The sequence below is a fragment of the Pseudopipra pipra genome, chromosome 5, assembly GCF_036250125.1.
Source record: "Pseudopipra pipra isolate bDixPip1 chromosome 5, bDixPip1.hap1, whole genome shotgun sequence".
Lineage (NCBI taxonomy): Eukaryota > Metazoa > Chordata > Aves > Passeriformes > Pipridae > Pseudopipra > Pseudopipra pipra.
In genome coordinates this window covers 19,266,500-19,285,346 of record NC_087553.1, presented here as the reverse complement: position 1 = coordinate 19,285,346, position 18,847 = coordinate 19,266,500, and the positions used below count along the sequence as shown (strand labels likewise).

The 18,847-nt window shown below is 37.1% G+C and overlaps 1 protein-coding gene across 1 annotated transcript; it reads right to left on the bottom strand.

Moving 5' to 3' along the window:
- Positions 1-1,517: 1,517 nt before the first annotated feature.
- Positions 1,518-7,974, bottom strand: SPIC (Spi-C transcription factor). The gene is made up of 4 exons (XM_064654793.1): positions 7,869-7,974; positions 6,295-6,407; positions 5,291-5,399; positions 1,518-2,023 (listed from the first exon to the last, which is right to left on the bottom strand). The coding sequence occupies exons 1-4, from the start codon at positions 7,972-7,974 to the stop codon at positions 1,596-1,598; spliced, it is 756 nt and encodes a 251-aa protein (XP_064510863.1). The 3' UTR covers positions 1,518-1,595.
- Positions 7,975-18,847: the final 10,873 nt, after the last annotated feature.

Here is an 18,847-nt window from a genome sequence, read left to right as displayed (position 1 = left end):
AGTTTCTTGGCAAATTTATGTACATTATGACAGTAGAAGGATTGTATTTACATATGTGCTCACATAGTGAAGGATCCTAACTGAAAGACCTCAGTCCTTTGTAAGAGCTAAACTTCCACTGCATTCAGTACTACAGCAGGATTCAGATTCAGTTCTATAAGACCAGATGCATTCCTGTGTCTATTTTGTAGCAATGTTTATATTTTTATAAGACACTCCACTAAAAATGAAATATTACCAATGCAGTTATGACCTTATTTTGGCAAATGTTTACTGACATAAAATCTCTTTTTAGTGCTATTTAACATGCTTCGTATTTCAAAGAGCAGACATCTTTCATCTTACCAAAGTACTACCTCTAAACCTTGAAGCAGAGTGTGTTGCATTGTGTCTGCTACATAAAATTAAATCCCTGTACAAGTAGGCAGGAGTCAGAGCAAGGTCAACTGTCAAAGCCGTTGAATTTCATCAAACATATCAGGCCACCATTTATACCTCTCCACAGAAATTAATTTTGTCTTTATTAATATCCAAGTCTGCACTTATTTGAAGCAAAATGCAGAACTTGGAATCGAACACGGTTGAATTGAAATATCTTAGCACAACAGACAACTGATATGATGATACAAGTTGATCAGGTAAAAGAAGTATGAGAAAAAGTAGATTTATAGGTATTCTCCTGGAATAAGTGGCTACTACTCTATTTTTACCTAACTGTAGTTCTTCTTCCCCATGAAGAGACTGTAAAATCACTGAGCCTTTCAGCTACATTCCCATGTAAGAAGAGAGCTGGAGAAGTGAAATTGTATCTATATGTATAAAGTTATAACTCCTAAAATACATGACAAAGCTATGTTTGTTAGGTGAGTACAGAACTGCTGGTTAAAAGTGGAGCTTCTCATATTAGTGGGGGAAGAACTGTAAATAACTTCATGAAAAGCACAATCCTTTACTAACTCTCCCAACGAATCCACTGCCAACAGTGAAATGTGCGTCTGGCAATCCTAGTACTACATCAAGATCTGTGTTAAAATGTGTTAATTTAAGTGGTTATGGATTAAAAACTTGGTCAACAGGTGCACACTGATGCTGACTACCGTTCAGCCAGGCATTCACTCAGAAAATGTCTTTTAAGAACATTGATGAAAAAAGCAGACAGTAGCTTCGTGCAGTTGATAAACCTCTTCCTTTTCTAGTTTAGGGAGTGCAGCAACTATGGCAAAACATCATCTAAATTCTGATTGGAAATATGCATAAAACTTCTGATGAGTGTTTTCAGGATGAGATCTTTGGTGTCCACTAACAGACAAAAGCTTTGATCCTAATCTTGGATATACCATCTTGAAACTACAGTAATTCCTTTGATTAATGTCATAGAGAATAGAATGTGTCCCGCAGCTGCTGGTTTTCTTCAACATTCAATGACTGTATATCATTAACTTCAAAAGGAACAAAACTAGGCAAACATAATTTTTTAAATCCTCCTCTTCATGTATCATGTATGATATCTTAAAGGAAAAGCTATGTAAAGAGAAGAGTTTCTGTGCTGGAAAGTATTGCTAGATAACAAAGACCTATTTATGTGAAGGATAAGTCTAGCTGTTAGAATGCTGCAATGCATAACCATTGTTGTACATGTAATTATTGTAACTGGTCCAGTCATCTGCATACTGATATTCTTGATTAGACTGAATGTAGGGGTGATAAACTGTTTCTTTTCCTAAGAAATAAGATGGAGCAAGTCTCTTTAGAACAACAGCACTGAACTGGTATGTCAGCTTCCTACGAATTTTAATTATTTCACCTGTTCTTCCATAATTCCTCAGTGCTCTGGCCATCTTCTGATATGTCATGATCTTGCGGTTTCCCTTTCTTTCTCCCCAGAGTTCTGCAAGTTTCTCCTTGTTTTTGGAGACAAACTGGAAGACACCATTTGGCTTATCCACCCATTGGATGCAGTTTGCCATGGCTGGATCATACAGAGACTCATGGAGGTATTCGAACAGTCGAAGTTTTTTTCTACCTATAAAGAAATCAAGTACAAAAGGTCAGAACAGAACTCATGCTTGTTTTAAAGGATGAGCAGTTGTCTTTTTCCTGGAAAGGATCTTACAGGCAAAAGCATAGCTTAACCTATTACCCTGTCCCAAATTAAAAGATCAGTATAAACTATTCAATGGAAGACCAGTGAAAGCAAATGGGATCATTATTCTGAAACATGTGGTGACAGAAAGGGATTTGGTCATTAGAGTTTCAAGAGCAGGTTATTTGGGGATCATGACAAATATCTGGTGCCTTCACTGTATGGTAGGTCTCAGAAGCCACTTTCAGCAGTCTTCAGACACATGCTGTGCAGATGAGCGGTGAAGGAACACACATTAGGAAATTACACCTCAGACAGGGTGGGAAAGAGGTTCTGGAGAGCCAATCAGAATGTTTTTGAATAAACGGTTTCCCTGTTTATTCAAAACTCCAAGATTTTGAGATGGTTCAGTTTTGTCAGGTTTGGTTCAGGAACGTTTTGGGGATGCAAGGTAGTCCTTGATATAAGGGTGAGCAGGAAAATCAGGCTAGTTTTTAAGCAGAAACCTCATGTAGTCAAAAAGGAGCTAGACCTTCTGGTACTCTGTATTTTTTTTTAAATCTGCAGAAATGTCAACTTGCATTCCCATGCAAGATAAAGCAAGCTTACTAACTAAGTTTTTCTCTCCACAGGCTCAGTTTTCAAACTTAAGTTTACTAGTGAGGCTTATTTAGTTTCAGTTAGATCTTGTGGATCCTCCTCTCTGAAGTATTTCTAGTTCCTTTCACAAAGCCAAGGGTGATCAAGAAGCTGCTGTAAGGAGGAAGAATTTAAGATTATGAGACAAAGAGGAACATTTTGCAGAAAGGAGAATCTATGCAGAAGGACATCTTCCACTTTAACCAAAGTGCAAACAAGCAGCTGCACCTAGAGTTCATAAAGTCTTGTCTTGTGTGGCTATTTTAAACTAGGAACAGGGGAAAAGTAACAGTTGCTAAGGAACACTGAGGTCAAAGACATCTGTCAGGGATGACAGTAATTCTGTATCTGGTGATAAGGAAAGAGGGGAGAAGTAACAGTCGGACTGGGAAGAAGAGGAGCCTGAAATCAGAGGTACTTTCCAAAAAATTAATAAAGTTTCATTATCTAAATAAAAATTGGCCTGTGACTGGAAGTACATGTGCTACTAGAAATACATACAATATTATCGAGACAAGAAGTTTAAAAGCTTGGTCACAGTAGGCAATTCTTAGTAGGTGAGCTCCTTAAGTCCTCTCTAACTTTAATTATCCTATAAACCTATGGTAGAACAAATAAGATCAGAGGAAAATCCACATACTACTGTGGACTGAATTTCTTTATGAAAAGGATAGCATAGCCATATCTACCACAGCATCTGATTTCATGTTCTCTGCCCTCTTAAGTTCAGCTGTCATTTCTGCCCAAGCTTTCATTTCTAGACACATCGCCTCTAGTTGATGTCTTGGTTGGAGAGGGCAACAGTTTGAGCTGGGGTTAGTTTATAGACCTGTATTCTGCACCTCATTGCATAAGCTAACGCTGTTTAGTACCAGGCCCTAAACATCAGCCTGGGCTAGCAGGGGAGTGCCTGCAGGTTTCTTATGTGATGACTGGAGAGAAGCAGGTTCCTCCAGGAGGTGTTTCAGAGCATCTGCATTAAATTTCTGTGCTAAATTGTCCTGAAGCAGCCTAATTCTCTTGGGGAGAATGTGACTAATTCAAACACATTTCTGAAGTACCTCCCTTGAATGCCTCCACTCACTGAGCTTTAGTTCAGATCATGGAATGGTCTTGATGTGCGTGAATAGGACTCTTTTCAGAAGAAACCTAACTCAAAAGGTATGCTTTCCAGAACATATCTAAGTCAGTGCAGCTTTCAGAACTTGTGGCTAGCCTAGAGATTGCTCTAAATAAACCTTTGTAAAACACTTTAAACACAGGATTTGGGCCCTCAGTACTGACTCTTTCATCTACAGATCTATTCCTAGAGGGCCACGCTACTTGCTAGCGTACAGAAAACTTCTCATGTGTCAATAAGAAACTAAGAGGACTACATTTATTTAGGTAGAGTGGAAATAGTCCCCTAAATCACAGTTTCTGGCAGGAATATCACCATGGACACAAAGAAACCCATAAGAGGACACAAAATAACCCCATAAGAATAGTCAGTTACTCTAATAATTTCTGCAGTATTGCCTTCTGGGAAAGATTGGCAACAGAAATAAGAAAAGAAATAGGAGATAGGAAATGAAGTTTAACACAGCAGTAACAACTGAAGGTGAAATCAGATATTGACATGCAAAATTCCCCAGTGCAGCACTGGGTAAGACCTAGAAAAGCAAAATTTCTGGATTGAAATGTTCTCATTTGCAATGGTGAATTTCAGATACCTGAAGTACAGAGCATAAAAAAAGAGGCTTTTCTTCCCATCATCCCAAAGAATCTGTGGTAGTAACAGTAGTAGTAGTAGTAGTAGCAGTAGTAGCTATTAAGCAACAGAGACCACAGTGTTCAGCATCAATGGGAAGAGACAATACCAAAAACCGACACTCTGTGGTTAGTATTGAGAGAAGGGGATTTCAAAAATCGGCAAAACCAGGAAGCTACTCAAAAGTCGGTGCAACAGCTCAGAGTGGAAGCTGTGGAAATCTCATCTGGCAGTCATAGAAAGGATGCTATGTCCCACAAAAAAAAAAAAAAAAAGAAAGAAAGTAACAACTAATGTCACCCAAAACATTCTTTGTAAAATAGGTATCCACAGATAGCCATTTAAGTCAACCGAAAAGAGCAGAAAAATAGCTATAAAAATGCACACTGGAAGAGACAAAAGCTAAAAGGTAGTTTGAAAAGCAAAAAAAGGCAGTCATAAGTCAGGTGCAAAAATATTCATGTATGTAAAAAACTTCCAAGAAAATCACTGCTTGTTGAATCATGTGAAATAAAATAAGTCGTGTAAGTCCATAAAAATGTTATTGATAGATAGATTTATTTTTCTCCATCAGACTTCATCCCAGATGATTTGGAGTGAAAAAATCCCTGGTTTGTTTTTCCAGGTACTAAACAAAGACAGAATAAGTTAATAATAGATTTATCAAATCTTATAAGATTTAGCAGATGGGAACTATTAAATGTAAATTTATCTTTTCCTATTGAAAGTGAAAGAAAAAATTAAGAAAAGGAGAAAGCATGATTTGCCAACAGATTTTTGAAGTAGCATAATATTCAAGATATTAGCTTTTTACAGACCTTTCCCTGGTTTTGGCTGGCCACCAGCAGCATGCATCACTTGACTTTCTGGAGTATTCTGCAGTGTATGGTAGACAGTCTCATCCGCATAAAAATCCGCTGCACTGTTCTTCAGGAATTAAGACAACAAAAGGTTACTAATAGAGTACATTCTCAAAAGAAAAAGAAACTTGTGGTAATTAATTGCCTGAAGCCTTCAAAATGCAACCTCTCATCACTTCATCCACAGAAGAATTTTCTCAGCCAGGAAGGCAGGTTTACCAGTAAAAAGCAGCACTAATTTATGTCCAAGGGTAAGATCTGCCCATCAGAGGAGAAACTAAAAAAGAAAACAGCCCCACTCTGAACCTTTAACCCTTCTGCTGGAAGCAGAGGAGGAACAGTTTCCAGCGTTAGTAAAAGACAAGGGCCACCTGGACAGTGTCCCCTACAGACTCTGTAGTTCCTGTGTCATGTTGTCGCTAATCTGCTGGTTGAAAATGGGCTTTTGTGGAATCTATTATTTCCCCTGCATTTTCCATCACTCCTGGAGGCCATACTCCCAGTGTTTTTAAAAATGAATATGGACTCTATTGGCTGAAGCTGAGCTCAGAGTCCTGATAATCATGGTCTTCCCAGAACTTTTAAAGTAAACAGCTGTTGGAGAAACCAAAGTTGTGGCATTTTTTCAGAGTGGCAGAAGATATGTTGAGGTTGGAGTTTGTTGTTCTCTGCCTGTTCCCAGGTAACACTAAGAAGCCCTTTTCCCTGTCATAGTGGAAGGTTTGTTTGTTAGTTGTCATGTGACGTGATGGACCACAGAAGAGCACCAGAGGCAAAGATGACTCCTAAAAATATACTATTAATCATGTTTTTCAAACATTTCCCAGGGAAGTTTCATCTGAATCATGCCTGACTCGATCAAATTCCTGTTAGTGTTAGCATAAAGATTTGTTTCAGGAATCACAAATGAGCAACCAATATTCCAGTTATATCTGACTATTATTGGTAATGAGTTCACTTACAATCACATTCCTCCAGCTATACCCTTGCTCCTCCGTAGATGGTGCCACACAGTAACTGGGACTTGCTCGGAGGTGGTGGTGATGGTTGATCACAGTAAGGCAATTTTTATAAGCTGATAATTAGGAGGAGAGAGCAAAAATCAAGTGAGTAAAAGGGAAAGAAGGAGGGGAAAAGCAATCTTTTAAAAATAAAATGTCAGATATTTTATAGCATCATGAAATAGTTTGTTTACTACAAAGTGGAGGGCAAATAGATCACCAAACATAATGAATTGTATAATTAGAGACTTATAATACATGTAAAAAGGAAAAGGGACTGTCATGCAGTTCTGCAGACCATCAGGACTATGCAAGTCAGGGTCTCCAATCATGAATGAAGCAAAGCAGCATCAGAGCGTCTGCAGTGCCTGAAAGAATGACACGGAAGGAACCTCAGCACTTAGGATGTTTAAAAGAAGCAGAGGAGAACACTGGACTAAATTAACTTGGAAAAAGTTACACTCTGCAGGTGGTCAAAAGAAGATTTTGGAGGGGATGAGTACATCAATTGCAAGTGGAAATGTGGGTGCAGCTGCAGGACAATACCTCTCTCCAATGGCCCAAACAATAGATACAGGCAAGAACATTGCAAGTAATTATATATAGTGAGCCCTTCAACATGTATAAATTACCAGGGCAGTGGAGCCAAAAATCTGTTAGCAACAGCTGAAGATACAGACCTATCAGTCTTCTTTACATTTCAGTTTATAATAGATAAATGTAAATAAACTTCCTTGTATGAAACGCATTTCACACAAAAGAGAGTAGATATTTTGTTAAGGACTTAGAGAGTTTGTGATGCAGCCCCCTATTTTCCTTTCTTTCAGTTTCTGTTTACCATGTGAAAACATCAAACACAGATTTTAAATTTTATAGCAATTTAACTGCCAAAACCTTGCCAGAACTGGAACAATTTATAGCTTTATTGCACTTTAAATTTTCTAACGTGTAAAACTCTTGAAGCCAAGGAAAATAATGTTCTATTAATTATCCAGACTCAACCTATCATTCCTGAATAAAAATATTTAAAATTTATATATTAATGTAAAAAAAGTTAAATGTGGAAATTAATTAATTTCACTTGCTGGTGGGTTTTTTTTTTGGTTTGGTTTTGGTTGTTGTTTTTTTTTTCATTGGAGTTCATTGTTACATGAGTTTATTTATAGCATAGCAGAAGGGCATTTTTAAGTTAAAGCATCAAAACTGGAAAAGTCTGTTGCACTATGGTCATGTATCCTCTGATTATAGGAAATCTGAGCTCAATGCACCTGGGCTAGTACTGGGGGGCAGGTAGAGAGTGCTAGTCCAACGGTTTCCCTGTGCTGTGACCTGGAAGACCTCCACTCACCACATAGGGTAGTATTAATAGAGGGGTGGAAACCCTCCAAATATTCTTCCTCCTTTTCATCCTCCCAGAGCATCCCTCTGCTATCCATCAATCCACTCGAAATTACTCTCCTACCTATATGTTTTAAGAGCTACTTTCCTGTAAAAATAGGAAGTGGTAAATGAAGTGGAATAAGGGTCTTTTTTACCTGGTGAATATTGCATTTCTCTGTCAGAGTGCTGCTGCAGTACTTCTAATGCATCTTCAAAAGCCTGGCCCAGGACATCTTGGTCAGGAAAACTCTGCAAGAACATTTTTCTATTCAGGAACCAGAAAAGACCAGGCTGGTTCTTTCAGCATTGTCAATCAGCAAATCCCAAACAAATACAGTGCTTGTAGAGAATACACATCCTCCTGGAACAGGCATTTTGCAGGCACTGAGTAATTATCATAATTTTTTACTATTATGAGAAAGTTCTCACTCCTTCAGAAGTCTGTTTGAGGTCAGTGGGACAACTCACATGGGTAACATTACTCACTTGGTCAAATGTTTCAAGGTTCATTTCCTTAATTTGTAACAGAAGTTTACATATAGGGTGTTAATACTGCTTGAGAGTTTTATGGTCTGTAATACAGAATTGTATGTATCAATTGTCTAATATGATCTATTAAGCCAAAGTTATCATTCAATATCATTGACATGACAAAAATTATTATGTATAATTTCTGAAGCAGTTATATAGAGAAAATGCTACACTATGCCAGTACAGGAAACCAAGTGTGGATTTTCACAAAATGGTTTATTATAATTTTAGAACACCTTGTTCTAAAAAGCTAAAAAATCCTGCCATATTTGAGTTTGACTAAGAGTCTACTGTAGTATTTGAAACACTCAAAAATGAAAAAGAATAAAAGTAATGTAGACTTACCATTATTTAGATATCAAAACTTGAATCCTGTTGAAAGTAAACAATATTTTTAAATGGTATGTTTCAAAACAAAAAATAATCCTCTGAATATAAATAAAACCAACTAAATGAAACAACTCAGTACTATTTCCAATTATGAGGTAAAATATTTTTAATAAAACAGATAAAAGGGATTTATTTTTAGAAGGTAGCATTTAAATTAAATTAAATGCTTGTGACATTGTATTTTGATTTTTTAAATTTAATAGTAGTTTTTGTAACTAATCTTCCAGTTTCATCAAAACTGTAACTTTTTAATTATTATCCACATCAATTTAAATACATTTTTTTAAAGACATTATGAAGTGAAAATGTGTTGTTGTTGACATTGAGTCTTACTTAGCATAACTACTAATTTCCCAAAGAAAATACTAATCTGCACTAAATGCAACTGTTTAAGTTCCTTTGGTTCACAGCCAGTTGAAATAAACTTAGGGTTTTTTCTAATGCAGACTAGCACATGACTGTATTTGAACATACATAAACACTCAAATTGTGAGTTCCAGAAGCAAATTTGATTGTTTAATAAACAGTGTCAATAGACACATTTTCATCCAGTTTGACATGGATTATACTTTATATACAACATTACCCAGAAACATATCCCTAGTACCTTTTTTTTTAATTTATATTTGTTACAGAAAACAAGAATCGGGTTTTGTTGCTTTGCAGATTTTTTTCCCCTGTTATAATTTACATTATTTTTTCAAAATTGTAAATATAATAATCAGTATATCAGTATTTTACTCATTAAATATTTGATTATTTTGTGTTATGTTTTAAAATACAAATGAGAGACAGGATATATAAATATTACTAAGGAAGAATTTTATCCAAGACTAATCATGAATGTTCTAATGTGGCAATAATCCCTCAGGTAAGTATGTTATAGTGCACTGTTGAAATTTGCAAGTTTTTTTTAAATCCTGACGACACCAAATATATATGTGGTGAAATCCTGGTGATTCAGTAAATTGATCTCACTGACATCGATGGGATTTTTCTCTTTTGCTTCAGCACAACAAGTATTTCAACGAACTGATCTAATTTCATTCTGAAACCAAAATGGGCCACATTAATCATTTAGCTGCCATGGTGGCCACAGCTTCTTGGGCTATAGGGCTGTAGAAATTAAAGACAGGAATCTCCTTTGTAAAGACCTTCCCCATAATCTTAATTCACTTTCCTTAAATTCATTTTGTCTAACTCAGATTCCAAACCAATACCTGGTAAACCTTGACAGAATATCTACAGTCACTGTCAAGGCTTTTCAAAACCTAAAATGTACAAATATTGGCAAGGTACTGTTGAATGGGCATACCATTTACACCACTGAATTCATACCAAAAAAGAAAAAAGTCCCATCCCAAGTAAGCTTAAAAAAAATTCTGAACACTTACCTAGAATTTCAGCTCCACACACAAGACAAGAATCTGTCTGGTTTCATAAATAAATGAAAGACTGACTTCCCACAGCAATGAGCTGGCAAAGGGGCTGCATTAAATAGCTGATTTTAGGGAAGTGTTTTGGCTAGGGATTTTTTTGAGAGTATAGGTATAGTAAACTGCTAGCTTGGCCCTTCATTTGCTCTAAAGATTTATATCAATGATTTATACTGATAGAAACAAAACTAAATGTTTTAATTATGGTCCAAAACATGGAGGTTTTAAGCACTGGGAAAGATTTCTTTTGGCTATGGCACCTCCTAACAAATCTATCTCTGATATGGTAGTATGGTGAATCCAGGGCAAAAACCTATATCCCTCGTCTGTCCCATACAGACTGCAGTGGACTTAGAGGTTTTATTGGAACGTCCTTGTTGGCTCAAACTAGACCTCAAAATAAGAGTTTGAAGGAACTTCAGAATTCTTCTTCAAAGCTCATGTTTGTAGCCCAAGCCCAGATCTAAAGCATTGGCTAAAGCATTCAGCACAGATTCAGACAAGCTGTAGTCACTGATTTGCCAAACACTTTCTGAGCAGCTCTAAGACATGATGTTGCATCCTACAGAAGGAGAACTCTGTGTTTTTCAGTACAAAACTTCTTATTGCTGATATAATCTAATATGTGCCATAGCTCTTTCCAGCCAAGTCTTTCAGAGGCGCATTTTGCAAAATTTCCTCAGCATTTGCCATTAGCTGCTGTAAAACAGTAATTATTTCTTACATTATTTATCTATACTCCCTCAACAAAGAACCTGGGCAAGAACTAGCCTGGTTATGAAAACTCATTGAAAACAATTTGAAGCCAAGGTTAGCATCAACCATTTCTGCTGTTTTCAGATGCAAGCTGCCTTTTCAAAGCTTGCACCGCAAAGTTTCAGAATATCTTTTTGTGTGTGTGTGAAATACATTGATACATTTTCTTTTTCTTTTGGATTTCAAGTTCTATTTTGCACCACTTCTCATGTGTGACTTGGGCTTATAAAGGAAAATTAATTGGCCACTGTAATTTTAAAATATCTAATTGTGACTCAGTACTGGATTTCAGGCCAAAATACAATTACACAATTAACTTCCTTTCCACATACAGTTAACTTTAGTCTGCAACATGGAAAACCACAAATTTCATGGTTCAGTTCTTTCTTGAAGTAGAAATATGTATTGGATTTAAAATTATGAATGAGCTTCAAGATTCCTCCTGGATTCCTTTCTGATAAATTATGTCCAAATAGGTCCTCTGATGATACAATCTGACCTGCCTACTCCTACATCTCTACCTGAAGCTGGGCAGTGAATGTCCTGGCCTCCTGTGCTCCTCACTCATCCTGGTCATGAAACTGCAGGAGTGGCCCCAGTGGAGGAGGGAGGCTCTGCAAGGACCCACCATGTGCCAAAGCAGAGCACAAAAGCCACAAGTGAGTGGCCTCTGTGAAAACACACTGAAGAAAGGGCAGAAAGTGCCAAATGGGAAGAGACAAACCTGTGAGGGAATATGAGAGGGGACAAGGAGGGAACAAGAGAACCAGGTGATAGAGATAGAAACAAGGGAATGGGGGGATAACAAAGTCAGAGGAGTTGGAGGTGCTCCATAACTGAGCAGCCACAACCCCAGAGAGACTGTGGCCCACAGAGGGACCACATCAGTGTAGAGAAAATTAGCAAGAAGGAAGCAACAGTGGAACAAAAGGGTGAGAAACAAGGAAAGGCAGAGAGAAACCACCACATCTTGACCCCAAACCCCTGTACCACTCATTGCCTCACCAAAGGAACTGAGTATAACCTGTGGAGATAACAAGAGGGGAGGAGATGTGTCTGGAGTTCAGTTGAGCCTGGGAAAGGGGAAGGAAAGATGTTTTAATGTTTGTCTTCTTCACTTCCCAATACCTGAATCAGCAAACAAATATACTATAACAATAAGTTAAGTTAAATTCCCAAACTGCGTGCGCAGCTGTGTGTGTTTGTGGCTGCTGGCTGGGTGTCGTAAAAGAGAGTGAAGGTCAAGAGATGAAAACTAATGGTTTTAACACCAATAAAATTGTCCATCTTCCTAAATCAAACTGCTTGATCAGAGAGTTCTCATTTCAGATGAGGGGCTACAACATCAGGCATGTCTGCAAAAGCTTGTTTTCAGAGGAAATGGGAAGGTGCCATACACAGCACAAACACACAACAGAGAAACAAGAACAAATGCTGTCTCATAGGGCAGTTTTAAACTCGGTGGCCCGTTTGTACATTGAATCTTTGGCCACCACAAGCTCAGAGCAAGGGCTCAGCCTACCTCCCTGAGAAGCCTGTAAGGGTTCAGAAGAGGCAGAGTAAGGTACAGCTGAGGATTGAGTGACAGCAAACATTGACTTCTCACTTTTCAGTAAATCCCAGTACAGTCAAGGCTGGCAGCACGATGACCTCTACTGAGAAATACTATTACAGAACAAATCCTGCTTTGATATTTTCATTGGATGGGAAGATGGATTCCAGATACAAGCCTGAGAAAGAGAACTTACTGTTCACATTTAAATGTCTCAAACAATTGATGTGCCTGATAACAAAATTTTAGTATCAGTTAGAAACCACAACATCGAGCTCTTCTCCTTCCTCCATGTTTTAAAAATAAACTTCAAACAGAATGTTGTTTAAGTTTCAGAATTTACTTCCATCCTTGCTTGGCACTAAAAGCTAGCTCACAGTGATGGTAAAGTGATGGCATTTTCACCTCTGAATAAACCCTAGAACTAAATAATGTATTACAGCCCTTGTCAGAGAGTTTTAGAAAGCATAAAGACTCTTGTATGAGGCATTGTTCAAATGTAGAATACATGAGCCCTTGCCACAAAAAACAGTCTCTCTTTTCCTAAAGGACTATCAAACTTGAAATGGCAAGTTTTCTCACCAGGCATTTGTAGATTTCTCAGGTTCTTTTGAATGTCCAGCAATTTGTAATCGCCCAAATAGCACAAATAGACCCCTCACAATAGAAGGCAATTCATTAAAAAAAAAAAAAGTCTGGTTGTAGAACTTATTCTGTCATGAGGAGTCCTTTACCCACACATAACAGACTGGCTACCAGGTCAAGAATCTCCAGAAATCAGAAATTGCTGAATGAGACAACCACAGAGAGTTTCTGTGTTTATATACTACTTCTGGCCCTTGTCAGATGCCTTTGCCACTCCTCATCTGGCCATGCAGCTCTGTAATGATCTTTGTCATGAATCCTCATGGGTGTAGATTAACAGTAATTACACAACTGCAGATGCTTTCTCCCTGAAAGTGGAAAGGTTGAGAGGTCACATGCCTGAGCTCACCTTCTGAGTTTAACCATGTTGACCAGCAAACTTTCAAATCTCTGCCATTATTCTGTTTCTGGTCTGCTGCCTTCAAGGTTCAAAGGAAACTGGAAAGTTTCTTGCAGCAGTTGTGCAGTCTTTTCTCTATGCAAGAAGAACAGGGATCAACACATGGAGAGCTCTCTTTTACATGCAGTGTGCAGTGGTAATCCAGGCATGAGTGTCTCACAGTGAATCAGTCTGTAGTCTGAACTTCAAATCAGTGGGCTCAGAAAATCCCTGAATTCACATTCCCAGTCCCAGAATATAAAGAAAACTCTCCTTAAAAAAAACCCCAAACAATCAAAACTGAACCACCAAACAAACACAAAAAGGAAATAAATGCAGATTAGTACTAGCCTAAGTATTATTACCATGATTTTGATCAGATAATTTAGTGTAGAATATATAAAAAAAAATAATTATGGCATCATATAATATAAGTAAATCAGATTATGAAACTGGGTCTAATGATTCCATTTGTGTTGGAAGAGTTTAGTCTATACATTTCAACAAACATGGTCATTTATTCAAATACCAGAAGATGAGAACCATAAGTTCAAATGCTTCACTTGCCTTACAAATGATTCTACAAATGGCAAACTCTGCAATGCAAAATACAGATTTTATTGTAATTGGTGGAGTTATAGTATCGGTTCCTGAGCTGGTGGAAATTGGTATAGAGCTGCCAAAGCCAAAGGATCAGTGATTTCTACAAACAGAGGTTCTGGCTCATAGTTGACACCAGTATTATTTTCACTATAGCAAGAGGAAACTTACTGTGCCAGCACTAATGTTACACATTCTTCCCTGAATTCCTGATTTGCTTTAATTCTTTGTCTACTTATAAAACATTACAGTTGGTTACCAGAAAGAGTGGTATTTTTTCATTTTAATTCTTGTGAGAGCTCTTTATAATTATTTACAGAGCATCCTTTTTTTAAAAGAGCTTTGTCCAACCATTATGTACATCTTATGTATGAAGCGTTTTATCTTAAGATAGAAAATAAGATCTTGAAAAGGTTTTACAAATTGAATTTTAAGCCTAAAATGAGAGATTATCTCAATCAGACTCATTTCCTTACCTCTAAATATGAAACATTTGCATATCACATTGAGATTTCCATCTCAATATGGAATTCAATGAAGATCATAAGTTATGATCCAACCTTAAGATTTATTTATTTGGCTAACATTACATCTGTAATATGTTTTACTTAGAGCCATTGAATAATTACAGTCATAAAATTAGATATTTTGATAAATCATTGCAGAGGTTAGGTCTAAGCATGGAATTGCCTCTTCTGGGGCCTAAAAAGAGAAGTGCAGCATGAAGGCTGAAGTTGCATGAGTAGGCAGATCAGCTCTTCAATGGAAAACCCACATCTAAAGCCCCAACTTTATAACTAGACCCAGTATATTGGTCCAGTTGCTCATGTCAGCAAGGCTTCTTGGGAAGCTTCTTCTTTGGCTCCATATAACCAAAGGAAGTGAATTTCTGCTGGGAAGCCCCGTTGAGATAGAAAACCAGAAACCACAACAGAAGCACAAGGAACTAATAACAAAAAGTGCATTGGAAAGAAACCAAAAACCACCCCTAAAAGAAGACTCTAAAATGAAATATGTAATAATTATTTTGAATAATTTACAGGTAAAATGAGTACTCTCTCAAATATTAGGATAAATAAAACACAAAATCAATAATATTTCAGAGGAAAAATTTCAGAGCAAGACAGGAATAATATGAGAGTATTCCATAAAATGGACAAAGAAAAGAATTCTATGCTACATCTTGTTCTCACCAACAATGAGCAGCTGGTGGAAATGTGAAGCTCAAAGATGAAGAATGGATCAAGGGTAAAAATGAAAGTTCTTTACTGAAAGAGAAAGCATATAGAAAGAAGAACACAGTATTTCAATAACTCTTAATGGTGAAACTGGGGAAGCCAAATATGAACTAACAATTTTCCAAGTAACTGATATATTTGTGGAAGAAACATGCTTTCAGATTCAAGGGGCATTTAGATCATACAGGACTAATTCAATACTCCATTTCAATTCCATTCCTCCTAAATCATAAAGCTGAGAGTTGAAATATGTCAAAACTAGGCGACAGTCTTTTGAACTCTAAAGAATGGATGGAAGAAATTGTGTCTCTTTTTGGAAAAGCTGGAAAGACAGACACATAATAAATAGCTGCTGTAGCATCTGCAACCATGTTACAACTTAGAAACCCTGCCTTTCCAGGGCACAGTCTTATGGCCAGGAGACGCAGCAGGTCAATACAAAGTGGAGTTTACAATTTAGGTACTGAAACATATATGCTTTAGTGTCTCCAGAACTCAAAACTTTACTTTTCTCAGAAGCCCTTGGAGGTAGTTTTGTATTTCAAAATCAAATCAGAAGCCAGAGCACCATGCAGGAAGTAGAAGCGCTTTACCTAGCTAGTAAGAAACAAGCTGAGATCTCAGCCCCTTCTTTTCTTTCAAAGCCCCACTGGGGAGCAAGGCAGTGGTGTGTATGACAGCTGAGTTATTGCAGTGCTGCCCTGGGCAGTAGTAATGTGGGTTCAGTTGCCTCCACAGTTTCAGGAATTTAACCCCTTGTTCTGCACCATTCAGCAGAAGGCCCTGAACAACAGACCTGTGTGTTAAATCCAGGCTATGGCACATCTTCACCCGGTGATCAGTTGCACACAGACCTTCTTGTGGCTAACAGATTGCTTTCATTAATGTCTTATTCTAACATGCATATGAAAAAAGTAGAACAATCACTAATAGCTATTATCAAATCTCAGAATATATCGACTTTAAAGGACCTGTGTTGGACACAACAATGATAGTTATGACAAAACAGAGGTAATTGGAAAAAAAAAGATTGGACAGACATTTAAAGAGAAAGGAAAAGAATGTCTTAGAAACTCTGTAGCAGATTAAAAGAAACCTACAATTTAAAGACCTGTAGGAGACATACAGAAGCGAACAGTATCCAAGTAGGGGAGTTCTAACATATTTAAGACAAGGTACATACCAGGTTCAGGCAGACAGACCACATAAGCATCTCTTGAAGCACTGCATCTGAAGTTGTTAAACAGGAAGAAAAATTAACATCTATAGACTCTAAATGATCTTTAAATCCTGGGTAAATTACCAGCAATAGAAGAATATGCCTATAACAAAAAGCAGTGGAAGCAAATCATGGGGCCAGCCTGGGATCTTCAAGTCTGTTGAGGATAGAAATAACAAGTGCAAAATATTGATATTATGCATTATAAGAATACAACATGCTTTCTTCACTATAAGAATATAAGCTGACCTTTACCTTAAATGAAATTCAACACCCTACAGGATACTAGTATAAGGCCTATGAAGTAAATGTAGTTCATTTATAGGTTCAAAATAGGCAGAAATTTTATAAGACAGTATGAAAGAAATAAATTGCCACTTAAAAAGGGAGAGAAATGTTTTTAACACAAATAAGAGTTTTCTGCACCACCTTTCATAGAAAATATGCAATTTCATCAGAACACCAAGAGCTGGAAAAACCAACTCTATGTTGGCATTAACCTCCTCAAAGCTGAAAAGATAAAATGTTTTGGGCCTTCGATCAAAACATGAAATGTTCCGTAGGAGTTTTCCTCCAGCTGTTTCAGCTGCAAGTACTTTTGTCTTAAATAAATATAAATAGGGTACCCTGACAGGCTGGCCCAGATTCCGCCATGTGCAGCAGGAAGGACAGCTGCCCTTCCCAGGCAGAAACACTGCAAAGTGAACATGCACCAATTTTTTCTACTAAAGCAAAATGTGGCATCACATTTTGTCATCATTCCCATACAAGCTATTACCATAATACATGATTGGTACCACAAATTAAGAAAATGTTTAAGCATGCAAGCACCAAAAGCACAGCTGTTTGAGCCTCTGAATCCCATTTTCAGGGATAGACATCTAGATTTAGTGCCACCAGGGAGTTGGGCAGATATTTCCTGCACTTGGCTGAGATGGAAAAAAAGTAGCGAAGGCTTGAAAACAGGTAATCTAAAATGAAGGAATCTGTAAGGTTGTGAGGAAGATGGTAATAAATAGTTCTGAAAGGTTACCAGTTGATAAATTCACTTAGACAGGCAAAAACATATCTAACCTTATAGTCAAATGCTCTGAATAAAAGTAGTTAGAATATAAAAACTATTTAAAGACATTCGCAGTGTTACAATTGTCATATAACAAAAAATCCAAACCAACCAACCAAAAAAAAAATCCAGCTCATTCTGTCTTTTTTGAAAGAGGGGAAGGAGGTCAGATTTCTGCCAAAATTATAGATTTAAAAAATATGCTTTAAGGAACTGCAGAGAAGTAAAGGAAATTCTTTAAAAACAGAATTTCTGTCACTTCTATACTCTGAAGGTGACTGAAAAACAGTTGTCCCAAATAATGGGGTTTTATGCTTTGATGAGGCAAACAGTTATGTGGGCATAAAGTGCTATGACTAGCAAATAGGTACTTCCTATACTGTCAGGAAAGTGCTGAAGAAGTACTTAGGCTTTGGGGATTTTTACAATCTGTTGTTAAAGAAAGCCTATATCTTGATGGTAGGGTAGGAGGTATGCCAGTAAAATGGTTTCCTGGCTTGGAATCTTCTTTGAAAGAGAATTTACCAAAGCTGAGTGTTTTTTCATTTTAAATTTAGAATGAAACTGCCTTTCAGCAATGACTTCTATTTAGCAATATTCTTTTCAATTTCTTTTTGAGGTAAAAGAAATGGTAAACTCTAACAACTAACTTGCCTATGAGGGTTTTTTTTTTAATATATACTATTGGGTAAACGACTAGAAAAGTGAAGTATAAGGGGAAAAGTTATCAGTTAAAGTGAAAAATTAGGAATGTATTTTTGGCCCCGTTGCCATTCACATTTTCACTTATCCACCACAGAAGCTTACAGAATCAAATAAACACATAAAAATTAATTCCTAAAAGAGAGACCTACAATAGAAGGATATCCAGATGCCTTCATTTTGAATTATCATTGAATTCAAAAAAAAGCACGAGACCTGACAGTTACACAACAGTCTTACATATGTCCTGTAAATGTCCTCCATGGAATTTCCCCAATCCACACCTACGTGATCTCAGTGAGTTTAGCTCACTCATGTTTTCTAGGATGTATCTGATAAAGGCAGACACAAAAGAAATGTAAAAGAAATTGAAATTAATCAAGAAGTGGAATCGTGAGTTTATAAGCTAAGGCCCCTGTTTGCCTGTTTTATGAACCATTTATTAAGCTGTTAGGCAGCTAAGTGTGTAATTCAGTCACACAAAAAATCTTGCATAAAGACAGGAGAGGCTCGATTTAAAGTGGCTTCTTTAAAGGTCACTTCAAAGATAGAGCAAGGGACCCAGTTCTAGAAAATATTCAGAGGTGATCTTAAACTCATGACTAATCAGACACATATTTTAA